At 33.0% G+C, this 19448-nt stretch overlaps 1 protein-coding gene across 1 annotated transcript; it reads left to right on the top strand.

Annotated features, from left to right (window-relative positions):
- Positions 1–8839: 8839 nt before the first annotated feature.
- Positions 8840–18225, top strand: LOC145630687 (uncharacterized). The gene is made up of 7 exons (XM_081682887.1): positions 8840–9199; positions 9323–9364; positions 9487–9540; positions 9628–9681; positions 17396–17449; positions 17539–17610; positions 17745–18225. The coding sequence occupies exons 1-7, from the start codon at positions 9161–9163 to the stop codon at positions 17958–17960; spliced, it is 531 nt and encodes a 176-aa protein (XP_081539013.1). The 5' UTR covers positions 8840–9160; the 3' UTR covers positions 17961–18225.
- Positions 18226–19448: the final 1223 nt, after the last annotated feature.

The raw sequence follows: 19448 nt of genomic DNA, 5'->3' as shown, positions 1-19448 counted from the left end.
TGATATTAACAAGATTAATAGCATGTCACTAAACATTAAAAATCAAAACTTTAACCCTAACATGATACTAACATGAATATTAGGAAAGAAAATAGGAAGCATCATACTTTTAATCATACTTAATATTTAACTTACCCTAGACATGATACTAGGAATTAAAATAACAATCTAAGTATGATTTCTACATCATAATATTAATTAAACCATTCAAGCACTTACTTGGATGCATCGTACCTCTTTCTAATAACAAAATACACACGTTAGTAACTTCAAGGAAAATAATAAACAAAACAATTAAATTAAATAATTGAAAGAGAGATTTGGGACCAAACCCTCATAAATTAAACCTTTCACGTCTAGGGCGAAGGCAACTTCGAATATGTCTAGGTGTATCTAAGTTTTGCGAATGCGGAATTTTGTATTTGAGAAAAGGCTAGTTTAGAAAAGAGAGAGAGAGAGTAATCAAGAGAATCTTGAAGTGAGTTGGTGAATGAAAACGGAGTTTTTAGAAGACTATTTATAGAGAAAATCAGCCAAAAAGATAAAAAAATCAAAACAGAGTTCTGACGCGTAAAACCAGGTTAGCGCCAGACGCTAACATTAGCGCCAGGCGCCAAGCTTAGCGTTAAGCGCTAATGCTAGCGTTTGGCGCTAACTTAATTATTGACGCATTTTCTAAAATTAGATAGAAATTGTCGTACAGGAGGATAAAATCGTATTTTCCTCAAAACATTCTTTTGTTCTGATTAAAACTCTAAAAAAGTCAACAAAAGTCAATTTATCAATGCTAATTGAATTAGGAATGAAAAGAACCTTCTAGAAGAATCTAGAAGACTAAAACCATTCATAATTGCATTAGGAATGATAAATCTATATTAGACCCTCCTCTAGATCATTGGGCCGCATATGAGGCTCAAATCAGGCCCAGTTTAGTAATTTGGCCATAACTTCCTCAATATTCATCGGAATTGGGCTTATAATATATCGTTGGAAAAGTCTTTTCAAACCCCATCCAACTACACTACTATTGGACTCATATCATGGACCAACCAAACTGGATTGGCTGTTTTCTTAAAATAGTTTTTCAAAAATAGAGAGAAGAGAAAAGAAATTAAAACTATCCGCAACACTAAACTTTCCACACTTTCACTTCATTCGATTATGATTCGACATGAAAGGTACTCATCACTGGGTTTGGTTTTGGGGAGACACAAATGGGTGTCTACAATATGCGTTAATAAAATGAACATACAAGCCTTAAAAACTGAACATACTTGTTACTATCCTTGTGAAAAAAAAATTAACATAGGATGGATGTTTTAAAAATGAACTTACGTATTTTTAAAAAATGAACATTAAGGATGTTTTAAAAATGAATAATACACATTAAAAAATGAATAGACTTGATACTTGTTATTATACTTAATAATATGAAATTTTAAGATTAAAAGAACGAACAAAAGGAATTTTTAAGCTTATGAACATAACATAAATGTATACCAACAATGTAACAATAAATAAATATAAAGCTTTAATTTAATAACATCAACAATGTAAAATAATCATTTATACTTACATTTCATCTTGATTTTCAGTAGTTGTTGAAGATTTTTTTTGTTTCTACAAAAAAATAAAAATAAAAGTGAAATATGTACCTCAAATTATGAATACAACCTCAAAAATTAAACAAATCAATTCGACTACTTGTAAATCAAAACTAATCTAAACAATTAACGTATAATTTCATCTTCTTTGGGATAGATTTCATTCATGAATTTTCAAGAAAGTAATATCTAACAACTCAAACAAAAGTAAGTAATATTCACTAATTTACCTTATTTTGGGAGAATTTGTTTGATTTTTCACTTCATCCCCAATATACATGGTGTAGATTTTTAGTAATAGAAATTCATAGAGGAGATAGAATGAATTGTGTTTGATTCTAGTGAGAGAAAACCATAAAGAGGAGAAAAAAATTCCAAAGAATACATTGGTTGTTGAAGTGGGTTGAGAAAGGTATATTTGTCTGGGCCGCTTTTAATTGGATGAAGTATGGGCCGCGTGTTTTAGGCCGCGTCTTTTTGCAGCTAAGATAGCTGCATTAGAGTGTAGCCAAGACCCAACAAGTCTTTTGTAGACCCTAGTCCATCTAAAATAGGTGGACCACCAGCCCAAATACAATACAAAACTCATTTTACGTGGCCCAAACTCTCGATTTTCTTTCTTTCCACTCTAACAAAACTGATAGAAGATTCAATTATGAACATTTACTCTAACAATTGCTGAAAAACTTCTCTCTCCTCTGCAAATTCGAGAATCGCCATGGAAGAAAATGAAGAAACACATGCAGATTAAAGGTAATAAAATATCTAAACCTAAAATTTCTTTAAATTTATTTGAATTTGCAATTTTAATTAAATTTCTTCATTAGTTAAATTTTTGCAATTTGTATATAATTTAAAAACATTTTTCACATTTTTTAGCACAAGTAGAGATGAAGATGAATTGTTGGAGCTAATCCGATTGATTTCAAGGCATGTAGTGGAACATTACGATTGTTTGGATATTTTTACTAAATGTTCAAAATTTGCGATATTCTGATTTTTTTACTAAAAGTTCAAATTAAAATTTGAAATTGTTCAGATTTTTTTTACGTCGTTTGAAGCGCGCCTACGTTAAGCATGTTGTGAATATGCTTGGCACTCATAGGAAGTGGGAATTGATATATACGATTAGGGACAAGGAAAGTAGGGAGCCGCCAACAAGTTTTTTGGAACTTGTAAACCGTTCACGGATCATAAAAGGCAACCACGAATAAGGGACAACCAAAGACAACAACGATAGACCCGTGAAGGTTACATCCCATTCATAATTCATTAGATTAGTAACTCCATATGGTTCGAAACCACGAAAGGAGGATCAGGGATGATGGTACGAAGTGAGTCATGGAGTCACATTCGCCCGTACTGGCCTCTATTAGATTCTTATAGTGAAAAGTGATTCATGCGATCTCAAAGGCATGCAAACAAAGATCCAATTTGCTCCAAACTATAATTATGCTAAAGTGGTTGAATATTAATGCAACATATAATTCTAAAATATTTGTAATCACTTGATTAAACAACAAGATTAAAAAGGAACCTAAACCGGTCGTCCAAATTATCTTTTTAGGCGTGATTTTCAATTACATATTCCCTTTTAAACATGCAATATGGTGATAAATAAGTAATAATAGAATAACATTAATATTGGAAGCAATTTAACAATAATAGTGTTAGTCAAATCAAATATAAATAAACCTAATCATGATACTAGCAATATTAAAATAAAAATAAGAGTAATTAAGTGATTAATTACTCACTTTCCGCGTTTCCTTGAATTGCTACATCATGAATAAACTGTTAGTAACTTCAATAAAAAATATAAATCAAATGGAAATAATTAAAAAATATAAAAAGTAGAGTTGATTTGGTCTAACCCTCAGTCAATTATACCTTTCACGCCAACTCCTTGGAGTGCTTAAGGAAGGAATGAAAGAATAGGGAGGCTAATGTTCAGGCTAAAGAGGGAGAAGAGAATTATTTTGTGATCAATATTGTTGATGATTGAAAAAGAGGAGATATGACCTCTATTTATAAGCAAAAATAAAGGTCGAAGAATTAAGAAAAGATAAGAATTCGAATTGGAATAATACTCTTGCGAAATACAGCAGTTTTTGCGGTTTTTGTTTTTATCATATCTTTTGAACCAGAAATCGTAATAAGATAAATAAGATATAGTTGGAAAGCTCTTGAAGTATAATTTCTAACCCAATTGGAATCAGATTAAAATATTTTGTAGAATAAAATATATGGAGGAAATAGTGGGACGGTGTCAGTTTTGGATAAAGTTTGATATTTCATTCATATCTTTTCCGTTATAGCTCGGAATGGATATTATAATATATAATTGGAAAGATAATTTCGAGGGCTATCCAACCATCTAAGATTTGGATAAAAAAATATGCGGCACGAAAATAATATCTGTCTATCTTTCAAAGTCTTTCAATTCGAATAGAATTAGGACTTTCAAACAGAAAAGTTTTATTCAATTTCAAACTTTTTAATCTTATCTTTTCTTTAAGGATAATTAAGATCTTTTAGAAACTTACAGAAGCTTCTAATTAATCCTAATTGGTTTAGAAATGGGATTAAATAATTTGGACCCTCTACATGATTATTGGGTCGTAGGTAAGGTGGGCTTAGGTTCGGTTTGGGCTCAATTTAGTATTTTGGCAATAACTTATTCGTTATAACTCGGATTTGGGCTTATAATATATCATTGGAAAGCTCTTTTCAATCCCCATCCAACTATTTAATAATTGGACCCAGATTAAGGACCAAAATAAACTGGACTAAACATTTTTATATAAAGGGCACGAAATGAATGATTTTAAAGGACACGAAATGAGTTATTTTGGGTTTAAAGGCACGAAAAGAGGAAAATAAGTTATGGTTTGGGGAAATGGGCTAGGAATTGGGTTGGCTTATGAAATGGAAATATGGATTTAAGCACTCCAAGATTAAATATTCAACCCGACCAATAATGGCGGTGAAAGGTTGTTCATCATCGGGTTTGGTTTTGGGGAGACAGTTTTAGGTGTTTACAGTATATAATTTAAAAACATTTTTCACATTTTTTAGCACAAGTAGAGATGAAGATGAATTGTTGAATCTAATCCGATTGATTTCAAGGCATGCAGTGGAACATTGCGATTGTTCGGATATTTTTACTAAATGTTCAAAATTTGTGATATTCAGATTTTTTTTTACTAAAAGTTCAAATTAAAATTTGAAATTGATCAGATTTTTTTTTACTAAATGTTCAAAAGTAAAGGCGTGATATATTGCGATTGTTCATATATTTTTAATAAATATTCAAAATTTTCGATGTTCAGTTCGATTTTGTTTTTTACTAAATGTTCAAAATTTGCAATCGTTCAGTTTTTTTGCCAAATGTTCAAAAGTATAGGCGTGTTACATTGCAATTTTTTTAGATATTTTTACTAAATGTTAAAAACTTTCGATGTTCAGTTCGGATTTTTTTTTTACCAAATGTTCAAAATTTGCAATCGTTCAGATTTTTTTTACTAAATGTACAAAAGTATAGGTGTGGTACAATGCGATTGTTCAGATACTTTTACTAAATGCTCAAAATTTGCAACTGTTCAGATTTTTTTTATTAAATGTTCAAAAGTATAGGCGTGGTACGTTGCGATTGTTCATATACTTTTACTAAATGTTCAAAAAATTTAATGTTCAATTCGTATTTTTTTAACTAAATGTTCAAAATTTGCATTCAAATTTTTTTTTACTAAATGTTCAAAAGTATAGGCGTGGTACATTGCGATTATTCAGATATTTTTACGAAATGTTCAAAATTTTCGATGTTCAGTTCAGATTTTTTTTTTTTTACTAAATGTTAAAAATTTGCAATCGTTCAGTATTTTTTACTAAATGTTCAAACGTATAGACGTGGTACATTGCAATTGTTCAAATATTTTTACTAAATGATCAAAATTTTCGATGTTCAATTCGGATTTTTTTTACTAAATGTTCAAAATTTGCAATTGTTCATATTTTTTTACTAAATGTTCAAAATTTGCAATGTCCAATTTTTTTTTTTTTACTAAATTAATCGATCAAATTAATGACAACAATAAAAAAATATCAATTAATCGATCATAATGGATTATGATTGAAATCGATCAGATTAGTTGCAAGAAATTCAATTGATATTAAACAATAATTTCATCCACAAAAATGCATTGTAAAATCAAAAAATTAATTAATATTGATCACAATGAATTCATAATAACTAACCCGGATTGATCTCTTCAGGAATATCGACAATTTCCATCACGTTAAATGCAGAAAATCGATGGAGAAAATTAATGGAAAAAAAATCAAAGAATAAAGGAGAGAGAAAATAAGAATTTGAAAAAAAAGGAATGAATTAAAATCGAGAAAGAAATAAAAAGAGATCAGATTTTTTTAAAAAAAAAAAATAAAAAGAGAGAGAGATTTTGTATAGAAGGAACAATAAATTAACAAAAAAAAAGGAAGAAGAAGAATATGTAAAGATGGAGGCAGACCTAGGCAATCAATCTGATTGACAAAATTTTGTTAATCAGTCGAATTTGTGGGCCACCTACTGCAAGAAAAATATTTTAATAATGCATAGTACGGACACAAATGTTAATAAACTAACGGCCTAAGACGTTTTACACGGAGCTAAGTAACATTGTCTATCTGAATTTTATTCTGAAAAAAATAGAAATTGGAAGAAGAGCTTTATTTTAGTTTTTCATCAGAATCTTCAATTGAACACAACACTGCGCGAGAGTAGTAGAGTAGCGTATTCCAAAGAAGAGTAGACGCCTTTACGAGATCAAACTTTGTCGCCATTTTTATGGTTGTGTGCTACTGACACTATTTTTCGTTGTTAATGTTAGTAGATCTTATTTGATAATAATTAATGTTAGTAGATCTTATTATAATTAATGTTAGTAGAACTGATAATTTGTATTTAAGATTTTTGTCTATGTGGTTGAATTATTTTTTTTTATTATTTTTTTTAATTGTGTTGGATAGAAGTTATATTACGTGGGTAGCAAAGGGTGCAATTGAATTGATTCCAAGTTTGACAAAATCTAATTCAACTTTTACGAATCCTCGCCGGCTGAATAATTGAATTTCGAGTTTGACAAAACCTAGTTCAACTTTTACGAATCCTCGCCGGCAAAATATAAGTTCGACGTTTATGAATTCTTCTGCTAAATTGAATTCCTAGTGCAGTAAATATTGGGAAATTTCTAGAGATGATTCTCAATTGCACCATAAGTTCGAATTGGGATTTGAAAAGGGAAAGTGGTTCTGATATGTCCATTTTATACAGTGTTTTACCCCCGTCCCTTGGTCGTTATTAGTAGTGTTTTTGGCTCTTTCGGGCCACTTTTATTACTAATTTGTGTGTTCTAGTGTTTTCGTAGTTTTAGTTGTATTTTACAGGAAATTGTACTCTGGGAGCATTTTCCCGAGCTTTATGGATCAACTACGGAAGCTAGAAGGACGCGACCACTTTTGGAGCCCAGGATCGGTGAGAGCCGGTGATTAAGGGCTCGGTAATTGGGATCCCGAGGCATTTGGACCAAGTATTCGAGACCCGAGAGGAAACTCAGATTGGGCCGAGAAATCTAGCCCAATCGAAGTCCAAGCCTCAAGAGGAGCAAAGACCCGATCGGGCAACCTCTATCCCGATCGGGCGCGGCAAACCATAGTGTTGTGCATGCTGAGGCGCGCCCGATCGTGCAAGCATCTAGCACGATCGAGCGATCCTGCTAGGTAGGAACGCGAAGAAAAAGGCGTGCCCGATCGGGCGGCCCTTCGCCCGATCGGGCGCGCGTTTCTGGAAGACCCGATTAAGTTTAGTTTTAATTCTTGTTTTAGAAAACGTTTAAATACGATTTTGTACGGAATTATTAGATTACCTTCTTTCTTAGACTTTCTCTCTCTACTTAGTATTTTTCTCTCTCTTAAATTCTCTCAAAACTTTTGTTCTTAATTCTTCCTTTAATGCCAGATTTATTTTTGGTAACAATTTCTTCCCTTTTAATTTCAGCTATTTTATTTGTTTTCTTGATTATGCTTTTATTTATTTGCTTGATTAGTTTAGTCATGATGATTTGTGAGTAGTTTAATTTCTAGGGTTTATGGGGATCTAATAAATGATATGAAGGGGCAATTTTGTGTTTGTTAATTATCAATGCTTGGTTGATTTCCTATTGATTGATTAAATGCTATGTAATTAGGTTTGGCCAGATTTAATTGTATGAGTTTAGCAATATTAATTCGAGACTCGACATATGAGAATTGATATTTAGGCTTAGTTTCAATAGGCGGATTAATTTATAAATGGTTAAGTCGAGATTCGACAGATGAGATTTAATACCGGTAAATTAACTCTGTGATTATAATACGTAGCGAAAGCCCTTTATAATCTGATTAACCAATGCTTGATGATTGCTTATTATGATTTGCCCTGGAATATTGTTTATTAGTGAACCTATGCCCTAGGCCTTTTAATATTTGATTTTCTCCCTACTTTATTTCTTTCGACCTTATTCTCCGTAGTTTAGATCTTATTCATAAAAATATTGGTTACTTAGATAATTTAGATTATAATAATTAATTAGAATTAAAAAGACCTGTTTCCCTGTGGAGTTCGACCCTACTTCCCTATCTACTTTAGTTAGAGATTTAGGTAATTATTTTTGATTAGGGGATACGACTTTACCCTGTCAGATTCACCCTTGTCAAACGGAAGTTACAATATTGACTAAACCCACGTTAATCAACATTTTTCCATGTCATTAAGTTGTTAGAGGGACATCTGGCTGTAGTTACGAAATTACCCCTACTAAATCAATGAAAGGACCAAAAGAGGCCCTGATTGTGTGATTTTTGTCAATCTGGCTGATCGACTTATATTTTCTCGTAAAGATGCACGAAGAAGAATGAGTAGAGTTGAGTTGTGTTGTGTTTTATTTGTATAGAGGTATGTTTTAGGAGATGGTCCATCTAAAATAGATAGACCAGGGTTCACACAAGAATTTGTACCTAAGACCAATTGCTCGACCCAAACCTATTAGGTCTAAATTTTAAGGACCCATAGCTTAAAATATGGGTCGGGTCTAATCGGATCTGGGACCCATTGCTATCCATACTAGTGAGAGCCATCATCTAGTCCGATTCCAAGTAGAAATGTCAAAACTACACCAACCCAACACGATTGTCTGGGTCTAATTTTGTACTTACTTAGACTACAGAACGGTACTGTACTAATATCGAGCACCGGGTTGGATGGTAAACATGCTGACAAACACACTCTCGTAAAGTCGAAAGTAATCAGTTTAACAGACCCCGCCTTTATCGACGTCGTTTCCCGGCCGATTCAATTTTTGAATTTGCTTTGGCCATAACCTTAATTATTTCATCTCTCCCAAATATCGTCTTCTTCATCACTCCATATTCTATGATTTCTTAAACCCTAAGTTTCAGTGTTGATATCTGTCACTTCTCTCAAAATTCTGTAATAACTCCAGAAACTTTGGAGTTCATCAATGGCGAATTCCGATGTTACTTCCTCCAACGAGTCCCTGGTGATTTTTCTCTCTTCGAAATTTGGGGTTTTCTATATGTATTTTGGATTACTTTCTGAATGAATGAGTCAAAAACCCTAATTTGTGTAAAAAAATTTGATTCCATCTTTTATTGTTTTGCAGAAGAAAGAGAATTCGGCACTAACACAGTCTGCTAAACTTGCGGTATGACAATCTTTGCAATTCTTACTCATTTCCTATCGAAATTGCAAATTCTGATGTTCAATTCGTAGTACTTAGTTTTCTGACCATTTTCCCCTTCACTAATTTGTTGTTTTTGGAGTTAGGAACTAAGTGAATCGAGGACAGAGTTGTTGAGTAGGATTCAGGGCTTAAAGCAGGTGAATATCTTTCTTGATTTGCATGTTTTCTGGGATTGATTGATGTGTTTGTGATTTGCTTTCCTGTTTATGATTTTTTGCGTGCAGGATTTGCAAAATTGGAGGTCCAAATTAGATAATCAAGTTCAGAGCCATCGGAATGTAAGCTTCAATCTGCATTTTTCTGTTAAAATTAACAAAATGGTCAGGTAAAAATTACGGAGTACTTTAAACTACTCTCTCCGTCCCAAATTGTTTGCACAATTTGCTTTTGCGTGGTCTCCAAAATGATGTTATGTTTAAGTAAAAATCATAGGAAGTTAATTATATGACAATATAAACTAATCTATTGGGATCTCACCATGTTCTATTTTATAAATCAATAGGAATTCATGGTTCAAGTTGAGGAACTTAGGCTTTTATGATTCTCAAATTCCATGATTGATTTTGTGCTGTTTTTTTTTTTTTTTTTTTTTTTTTTTTTTTTTTTTTTTCTTCCTATGTCTACTTTTATTGTCATATACTTTGTACATTTAACTCTTATGTTTTACCATTTGTATTTAAATGTTATTCTTTGTAAGAGTGACATGTACTTCACTCCTTCCTGTACTTTTGAGCGTGGTATTATAGTGAATGAACTTCTTTTTAAAGAACTTTGGGATTTTAGTTTGTCTAATTTTAGTACACTCCAAAGGACTCAATCAGGAGCTTCTCTCAAAAGATTAAGTAATAACTTAGACCTAGTTAAAGAAATGTAGGGGTGAAATGGAGTAGTTGGTGTGAGAAGGTAGGGGCTATGTGTTTTAGTGTTGGTGGCTCGTGGCTGCAAAGGGGTGCTGTGCTTTGTGGGTTGGTGCTGGGAGCTAGGAGATGGGATTTTAGGGTGTGGCTGATTGGGAAAGATAGGTGAGACTGGTGGGTCTGTTTGCGTGCTGGGTTGGGCTGGTGTGGGATGTGCAGCTTAGGCTATTGTGTTGTGTGCTGCAGTGTTTGAAAGACAGTTGGGGCATGAGTTGGTGAGTGTTGTGGCTGTTGCTTCTTGTGGCAGTGTGGGAAGGATACAAAATAGAGCTGGATATTGTTGTAAGGGAATAGGCTTGGTTATTGTTGTGTGTGGAATGAAGACAATAGAGATGGGTATTGTTTTGTGGTGCACTGGCTGGTGTGTTGCCTTTTTTTGGGTGTGGTGTGTGCAGTTTCGGTGAGGATTGTGAAGTAAGACGGTTAGTACAACAAGGTGTTACGGGACAGCTGGTGGCAAGGATCGTAGGGTGATGGTTTATGATGGGTATGGTGTGGGTATCGTCATTCTTGGCGTGGATTAAAGCTTATTTGACCCTTGACCTTAGACTCCATGATGTAGATTTGAATTTGAAGTTGAAAGAAATCCAAGGATGAATCTTTGTGTATTGACTATTAAATGAGGAAATTAATGAAATTTGTAATAAAATATTGAATGGGTAAACACTAAATCTCACAAAGCAAGAGGGTCCTTTCTAATTGTAATCAGAAAATGATCAATTGTCACAGAATGTGATGTGTTCTTGGTTAACAACCAATAAAGCATTGCTCAAGGATTTAATCCAAATAAAACACATTTTTTGCATTACTGCAGATGCCGATTGAAATCTATTGCATTACTTAGACTTTGCCACAATTGCTGTGGACCAAGTGAATTATATTTAATTGAAATCAATTGCATTACTGAGACTTTGCCACCTTTGTAAGAAGTGAGTTAGGATAAGCAAAAGGATTTCAGAACCTATTCTCTAGCTTGAGAACATTCTTTAGCATGAGAATATCCAATATAACCGTTATTAACTGAAATCTTCATAACTGATTCTATAGGCATTCTCAGACTTCTCATTTACAACTCTTGCTGATTACTGCTTTTATCACCCTAATGATGTTTCAGGCAGTACTAAGAGTATATGCTATATAATTATCAGGCTATATGTTATATAATTTTCAGACTATAACAAGCTCAATAATGTCTATGTTATATCATTATCAGGCAATAAGAGTCAAGGATTTCACACACCCACTGCATTTTCCCAGTTCATGTAAATGCTTCATGTAAACTAGTTTTAAATTTACCTCTGCATCACTAGTTAGGCAACTAATTTTTAATTAGTCTCATTGAGTCTCGGTGATGAAGCACTTGTATACTTCCCAAGGCATTAAGTGTGTGCTTTTCTTTGGAGGCTTGATTGTACATTAGAAGAAACATAGATAAATCTTATATTGACAAGTGATTTAACAATAAAACCTAGATTGAATTGTGAAATATTTCATTGATTAGTTTTAAAGAAATAAAAACATGTTACCTCAAGAGTTGTTATCAAGGAAGGAAAGAAAATTAGAAGCTGCTCCAATGGAGAAACCAAAAAGCTCAGAACGAGGTAGAAGCAGAAAGCAGTTAAACTACTATAACCTGCAATTACAAATGTAATTATCCATTATTCACAAAACAACAAAGATTCCACCAGCAGCTTATACTATAACTTAAAGAGCAAAATCAATTGAACACCCTGGCAATGAAAGCCAAAGGCTCCTTTTTTGTGAATACTAACTTGGAGCTAATAAATAACCAACTGTATTGTACTTAATGTTTTTCTTGCATATGGAAAACTATATTTCTTGAGCTTTAAGTTATATTGGGCTCTTATGGTTTTTTAAATTGAAGCTAATTGAGGATAATGAACAAGCTAAAGTGCACTTACTTTACAATATTTTCATTTTTAGTTACACTCAATGCAAGCTATTTTGAAGTAAGGCTAATGAGAACTTGAAATGCTAATATGTTTTATAAAAGATTGTCATGTCTTAGCCTTTGCTCATTTGCTAAAGATGTACTTTGTATCTAATCATTAGTAATCAGTTCATTGAGCAATACATTTTGGTTTGTCAATTACATTAACCTTTTTTTTTTTTTTTTTTTTTTTCCCACTCCTAGTGATTATAAAACAATGCTTCTGGGAATAGAATCAAGAGAAATAAATGTCTAATAGCCTTAGGAGGGAACAATGCCTTTGTCTGAAAGATGGCTTAACAACTACATTCACCCACCCGCTTTCACTTACTAAGAGAGTAAGCGCTGGAGTCTCCATAGCTTGTTTTCGGTGGTTAATGAAAGTTGATTGATCTTCAAATCCTTCTCGATTGTATTTTAATCATTAATTAACAAATAAGGCGCATTAAGATTGCCCAATTTGACAGAGTCATTTGGCACCTTGTTGTCGACATGGGGTTAAAGAAGGTACAACTTCAACTTCACAAAACCAGGATTAGAGCTAGGAATTGCAAGTTCAACTATTCAGGGATCCTTTAACTTAGCACTTGACTACTCATGTTTATTGACATTGAGGATTTCATTAATAAAACAAAGAAAAGGCTTTTGCCTCACCCTCAAATCTAACTTTAGCAAATAGCTATGTTCTAGGCCAAAACTAAATGAGATTCACAACTTAGTAACTCATTCTCCTCTTTGAAACTCAAATATTGAGTGAAAGAACCACCAACAATAGGTGTTACAAATAATGAAACAATTTAGTTTTAATTTTCCTTCATGAAGATCCTTAGGGAGTCAAGATTTACTTCATCAATCCTTACATTCAATTATGATATTTCTTCTACTAAGTAGCTATGAACAACTAATTTATTTGATTCTTTTGCTTATATTGTCTCAACTCATGCCAAAGTAAAACCATGTAAAGTTCAAAGGGCAAATAATATATATATTCCTCTTTACTATAAGCACAAATCCATTCCATCATCTTGTAAGTTTTAGTAAGTCTATTTTTCTATGAATCTTATAAAAAACATTATCATACCATCTACAACTCTTGTCAAAATTTGTTGTTGCTGCCCTTGTTGTAGGTTTGTGTCTTTTAAAAATTTCATGAAAATCAACAGGATGAAACTATAATGTTTTAGGATCCAACGCAAAAAGAATCATTGAAAAATTTTAAGTAGAAAACTATAATCATAAATTTTTTTAGCTCTAATAAAGGATATTTCAGATTTGCTAAAGATTTGTGTCAAATTTGTATAGAGAACATCACTCCAAGAAATTTAATGAAATTAGGATGGGTAATGCGCGCAATGTATGCGCCATAACTATCTATGTTAGAGAAGTTCTTTTGGTTTGGCCTTTTGTCACAAATATAGTTGTTGGTAGTATTAATAAAGGAAATATGTAAATAAATATTGTTTGGGGTATAAATGTACTTATACTAATTTGAAGAAGTAAAAGAACGAGACAATTAACACTTATTAGGGAAAATTAGTAAATAAACAATTTAGAAGGTATAATTGTCAAAACACAATTCATAAAAGTTATTCCAAAATGTAAAAGGTTAGGAAAAAAGACAATCACCATTAATGAGGAAATTAAATGAACAAATATTTTAGAGGTTATAATTGGTCAACACTATTTATAAGAGTTATCTCAAACTTTATCACTTCTCCTAGTAGGGATGTGAATGAGACAGGGTGGGGTGGATATCGGCCTTCTCATCCTATCCCAACCTAACATTCTGATCCCCGTGGCGGTCTTAAATCTATCCCTATTCTACGCGGTAGGTACAAATCCAAAGCCCTCCCCACCATACCCCCTTATCAAGATAACTTACTTACCTAATCTCCACCATCTCCACCCCACCATCCACCTAATCTCCGCCCAAGACCTGCCTAATCCGCGCTTCAAAAATACAATCTGTACTACATACTATAATTTACGAACAAAAATTCACTTAATATGTTTGTATCACATAATTGTTTTTTCTTTATTGTATTACAAGTCTATTACAAAGTATTATATTTGCTATTTTATTTTACTTAAATTTGGTTTTGTTTTTTTGTTTTTGTTTTTGTTTTTGTAATAAGTGTAAAAGTACCTATATTTTTAAATTTATGTATGTGGGTATGGGGTGGGACGAGGATTGGGCAAGTACAATTCATTATCTGTCCCCCACCCATTGGCGGGCATGAGTTTTACCCCCATTCATTTCCCACCACCTTGCAAATCAGGACCCATAATGGGGCAGGGAGGGACGGGTCTCTTACTTGACTCGATCCACTTACACCCCTTATGTCAGTCATCATTTCATCAACGCCTAGGCATGCCTTTATATGCATTGTGAGTATTATGTACTTCTTAACTCCATGACTAAGTGATTGTTGAGGTTAATAACCTCCTTTGTTTGGTTTAAAGTAGCAGTGAGAGTAGTTTTGAAGATGTCTATTTGGAGTTTTGTCAGATTTAGCTTTATGCGGATCTCGCAAATGCCACTGAATGTATTTTAACAAGTCTGGATGTGGTGAGATTTAAAAGCTTGCTGAAATAAAGTTAGTTTGTTCAAAAGTATCAAAACTATCAAATAAACGTGAAGTTTCACAAATATTGCATCTATTACCATTTTAGGAAGTATCACAAATATTGCAACATTTCCCTATTTGCAAATGTTTTCTCACTTTTCTCTCTTTTCATCACATGAGTCTAAATCTTTATTCCTCTCTATCTCTCTTCTCTTCTTAATATCCGTTTCTCATCTCAATGTTGCAATATTTGGGTAACGGAGGAAGCATAAAAAAGGGAAAGGCAAGAATCAATCAAATATGGTGGAAAAATTATGATAATTTGGGAGGGTAAATCACCTGGGGAAGATAGAAAACACATAAGGGAAGGGAGTGGAAAGGGAGAGTTGGTGTATATTACAAAAAAAAATTAATTATAGAACCAGAGCCTGCCTATATTTTCTCCTGAATAGCCCACATTTTAAAGTTTGTTTCAAATCAATTTAGACTTATAATGCCTTTGAGGAAAATTGAATAAGAATAGTCCAACCTTTTGTCCATTCTCCCAAAATAATCCAAAATTTCAATTAACCCTGAATAATTCTAAGTTTACAATTTATTTTCTTATAACGAGCTTATTTGAACTTCATATAACTTTTTGCTTTTTTTTTTTTCCCTTAATTTTTCCCTTCCTTCTTTCTTCCCTCTCCAACTCCGTTTCTAAACTTCAGCCATCATCACCACCACCTGAACTTCAACTACCACCACTTACACCACCCCAACCAAACCTGAAATAACCCTTCCCCCACCTAGACGAAACCACCCAACCCCACCTAGACGAAACCACCAGCCCCACCCTATCCGAATCCCGAAACTACCAGCCCCACATACCCAGACCCCGCAACCCCATCCTCACCTCCCTGAACCTTCCTGCCACCCTCTCCACTTCCTCGTCAAGCTCCACTTACTACCTCCCTATTGAACCTCATTTAATTTCCTTTACTTCTCTTTCTCTGCATTGAATTTGGGCCAAATTGGGGCATATGTCTTCATTTATATGGGGCTGGAAAAGCAGGGGTTGGGTTTTTTTCTTTTTTTTTTTTTTTTTTTTTTTTTTTTTTTTTTTTCGTGGGTGGTTAGTTGGTGTTGCGGATGATAGTTGCTTATGGTGTTGATTGTGGCACTGTCGTAGGTTGTGGGTGTTGTTTGCGTTGTTCGTGGATGTTGTGGTCATGTTAAGAGTGTTGAGGTGGTTTTGGTGATGGTCGTGGATGGTGTGGTGTGTGGTGTTGGGGTGATAATGGAGGAAGGGAGAGGAGAGAGAAACAGGCAGGAAGGGGATGGAGAGATATTTTTTTTATTTTTTATTTTTTATTTATTTTAATTTTCAGAATTAAAAATAAATTTTTTATATTATAAAATTAAAAAGTTGGCCAATTAGGAAGTGCCATGTGGATGGTAACCGTTTATAAGGGGTATGGTGACCTAGTAGGGTTGCTAGGAGAAAATAAATAGTAAACTTAGGATTTTTTAGGGTTACTCGAAAGGTTGGATCTTTTTGGGAGAATGAAGCAAAGGTTGGATTATTTTTGTTAAATTTTCCTTCCTTTACATCTTCCTCATTTTAATCTGTTTTTTTCTCATAGCTTACTACTTATTTTGTTATTACATTTTTCATTGGGTCAGGTTGTTACAGTCCAATTGCTTTGTGTGTGGGAGAACATTTATAGCGTCATAAACCATGGTTTTTCAATTTTCCCAATAAATTTGTTCCTTCTGTTTATGTTTGCGCTATAATTTCCATAGTCAGGCATGACACTCCTCAAATTTTGGTTATGAAGCTTTTTAGCATGAGCTCAGCCCGCTGGTTTACTTTTTGCAAGTGCCATCTTGAAGGAAATAACCACAACAGCCTTGTGCCATACAATCATGTATTGATATGCTCAGTAGGAAGGGTGGTTGGCGGCTTACTTGAGGATACACACTCAGGGAGCTTATATGAACGAGGATCATTTTGATATTTGGATCAAATGGTTTTTATCATATATCTATGAGACCATTATTTTTTTGCATTAAATAATGTTTCCCTCCTGCTGTGTTTTGCATACTCTCTTAAGTATGCAGTGAACGCTTAAATGTTTTATTAAACTTTTCAGATTAGCTGAATAAGTCCCTCTTTCTTGGAGTGTGAAAAACTTGGTCTTGGTGTCGTTAATGATGCGAAGTATTGAATATTGAAACTTGTATATCCTGCAGCTCTTGAAGAAATTATTTGTGTAGCAGAATTGTGCTGCAATTATAATGCTTCCAATCTGTCAGCATTCACTATGATTGGCATTACAATATTTAACTGGTTATCTTTGTAAAGGCAAAAGTATTTATGCTTCTATGAAAAATATTCCTTTTCGAGTTGCAATAGAACTGTTCAAATATTTTACAATTGTTCACTTTTTTTTCTCCAATGGGCTTTCTTTTAGATTTCTCCGAGTAATCATGCTATTGTAGCTGAATTTGTTTTGTATTCCTTTTTGGAAGTTTGTTATTACAATTCTATGCATATTTTAAACTGTGTTTTCAGGAGTTGGTAGAACTCAGGAAGTCTCTGATTGTTGAAGTAGATCAACTTCGATCAGTAAGTTTTTCTTCAGGTTCCTTTTTTTTTTTTTTCTTGTCCTTTAATTATTCATCATCATTGTGATGACTCAATATCCATTCATTTAGGAATTTCAAGATCTTAGAACAACGCTGCAGCAACAGCAGGAGGATGTGACTGCAAGTTTGAAAATTTTGGGGGTATGTAGTGTCCAAAATTTTTACTGTTCGAACAAAGCTATCTAAATATTTCTTTCCAATTTCTACATGACAGATATTGCTGTCTGAAACTAGACTTCATTATTGTTTAAGATGATCATGTGGGTATTATGCAGCTGCAGGATACATCTAAGGATGCTGGAATATTTGCACCCAATCCCATGGATGCTGGAACCAATATGGGCCATGAAGTTAATGATGAAGGCAGTACTGCTGAAATTAATGAATCTGGAAGTTCAAAGGACGAAATCATTGCAGAAGAGTCTACAGGAAATGGAAGTGGTACTGATCATCTTTCCTCATCAGGGATTGGAGTGGACATTGAGCATTAAGTCAATTAACTTTCGAGAATTTGGAAAAAATTTAAATGAACTCTGAAGGTGATATTAGTATTCTTCATAGTATGTGTTCTACGTTTTTCTGTCATGGTGACACTTTGTTGCCATGCTATATCAGTACTTAGTAGCGATGCCATATCATTACTCAATAGCATCCGAAAGTTAACAGATCCCATCCCAAGATTTGTAGCCTTTGTGAGTTCATTGAGACTAGCTTGTAGCTTTATGGTGTGACTTTTGGTATTGTGGTATCATCTTTTATTTTATTTTATCTTATTATTTTTTTTTTTTGAATGAAACCAAGGTAAAGTGCCATATATTAATTAGTCAATTTGTGGTATCATCCTTTAATACTACTTATAATAGGCTTTTGGCGTTTACACGATTCAACTTTAATTATAAATATTGGTCTTGTTTGTTTAAGGAACTGGAACAAATGATGCATTGCAAACAAATCCTAAGCTAAGGGTCTCCATGTTTTTAGGGCTCTAGAATATTGAAGCCTAAATGATTTTGTTTCCTTACCCTATTAAAAGTTTAACCACAAACTTATAAATTGTGTTATGCCAACTATATCATTTAAAATGTTTATTTACATATAGTGGCAGATCCAGAATTTTCACTCAGAGGTAGCGTAATAGCGCATAGTTGTTTAAAAATATTTAGAACTAAATTAAAATTGAACTTTATTGTGATTTTTTGATGCAATGCAATGTGTAAGTACATTGTTATGCTCCTTGTTATTTGACAATTTGATTTGACATGCAATTCGTTAAACAAACGATTGTTGTAGGGAACGCAACTCATACAATTGACAGAGAACTTATTCAAAAATTAAACAATACTAAGATATATTATACATATCAAAATAATTACAATAAAATAAACTATACAATAGTATGCAATATCAAATTATTTTATTTTATTTTAACTAATACTAGCATTTTGTACTCCAATTCATATCTAAATTATCCAATATGGTTCATAAAATACTCCATACTCCGTAAATAATTTATAAATTCGAAAAAAAAACCTTTATTTTTAAGACTAATGAAGAAATTTCAATTACTTTTTATCATGTTAATGCTTTTCTTATACCTTGTACGTAGTATAAAAATAAAGTGTAGAGGGAAATTTGATTTGGAACAAAGGGCAAGGGGTTAAAATACTTAAAAAGAAAACATTCAATGAAAAAGAAAATGTTGGGATTCGAACCTACTGGGCGCATAACACAAAGCTTCACAAATTCCCCTTTTATTACTGAAGCAAAGCGTAACATATAGGTTTTTTTATGCAGTTTTAAATTTTTATCTCAAAATTCGGGGTAGCATGTGCTACCCCTTGTGACTATGTAGATACGTCATTTTTTACATTTATACCCCCATCTATGCATGCAAATTACATGTGTGACATTTTTTCCCTTTGTTTTTACTGGTGTAGCTTCTAGAGGTTTTTTTTTTTTATTTTTTTTCTCTCTTTTCT

Source organism: Chenopodium album, chromosome 5, assembly GCF_948465745.1.
Source record: "Chenopodium album chromosome 5, dcCheAlbu1.1, whole genome shotgun sequence".
Taxonomy (NCBI): domain Eukaryota; kingdom Viridiplantae; phylum Streptophyta; class Magnoliopsida; order Caryophyllales; family Amaranthaceae; genus Chenopodium; species Chenopodium album.
The sequence above is the reverse complement of the archived record's forward strand: the minus strand, read 5'-3'. Positions and strand labels throughout refer to the sequence as shown.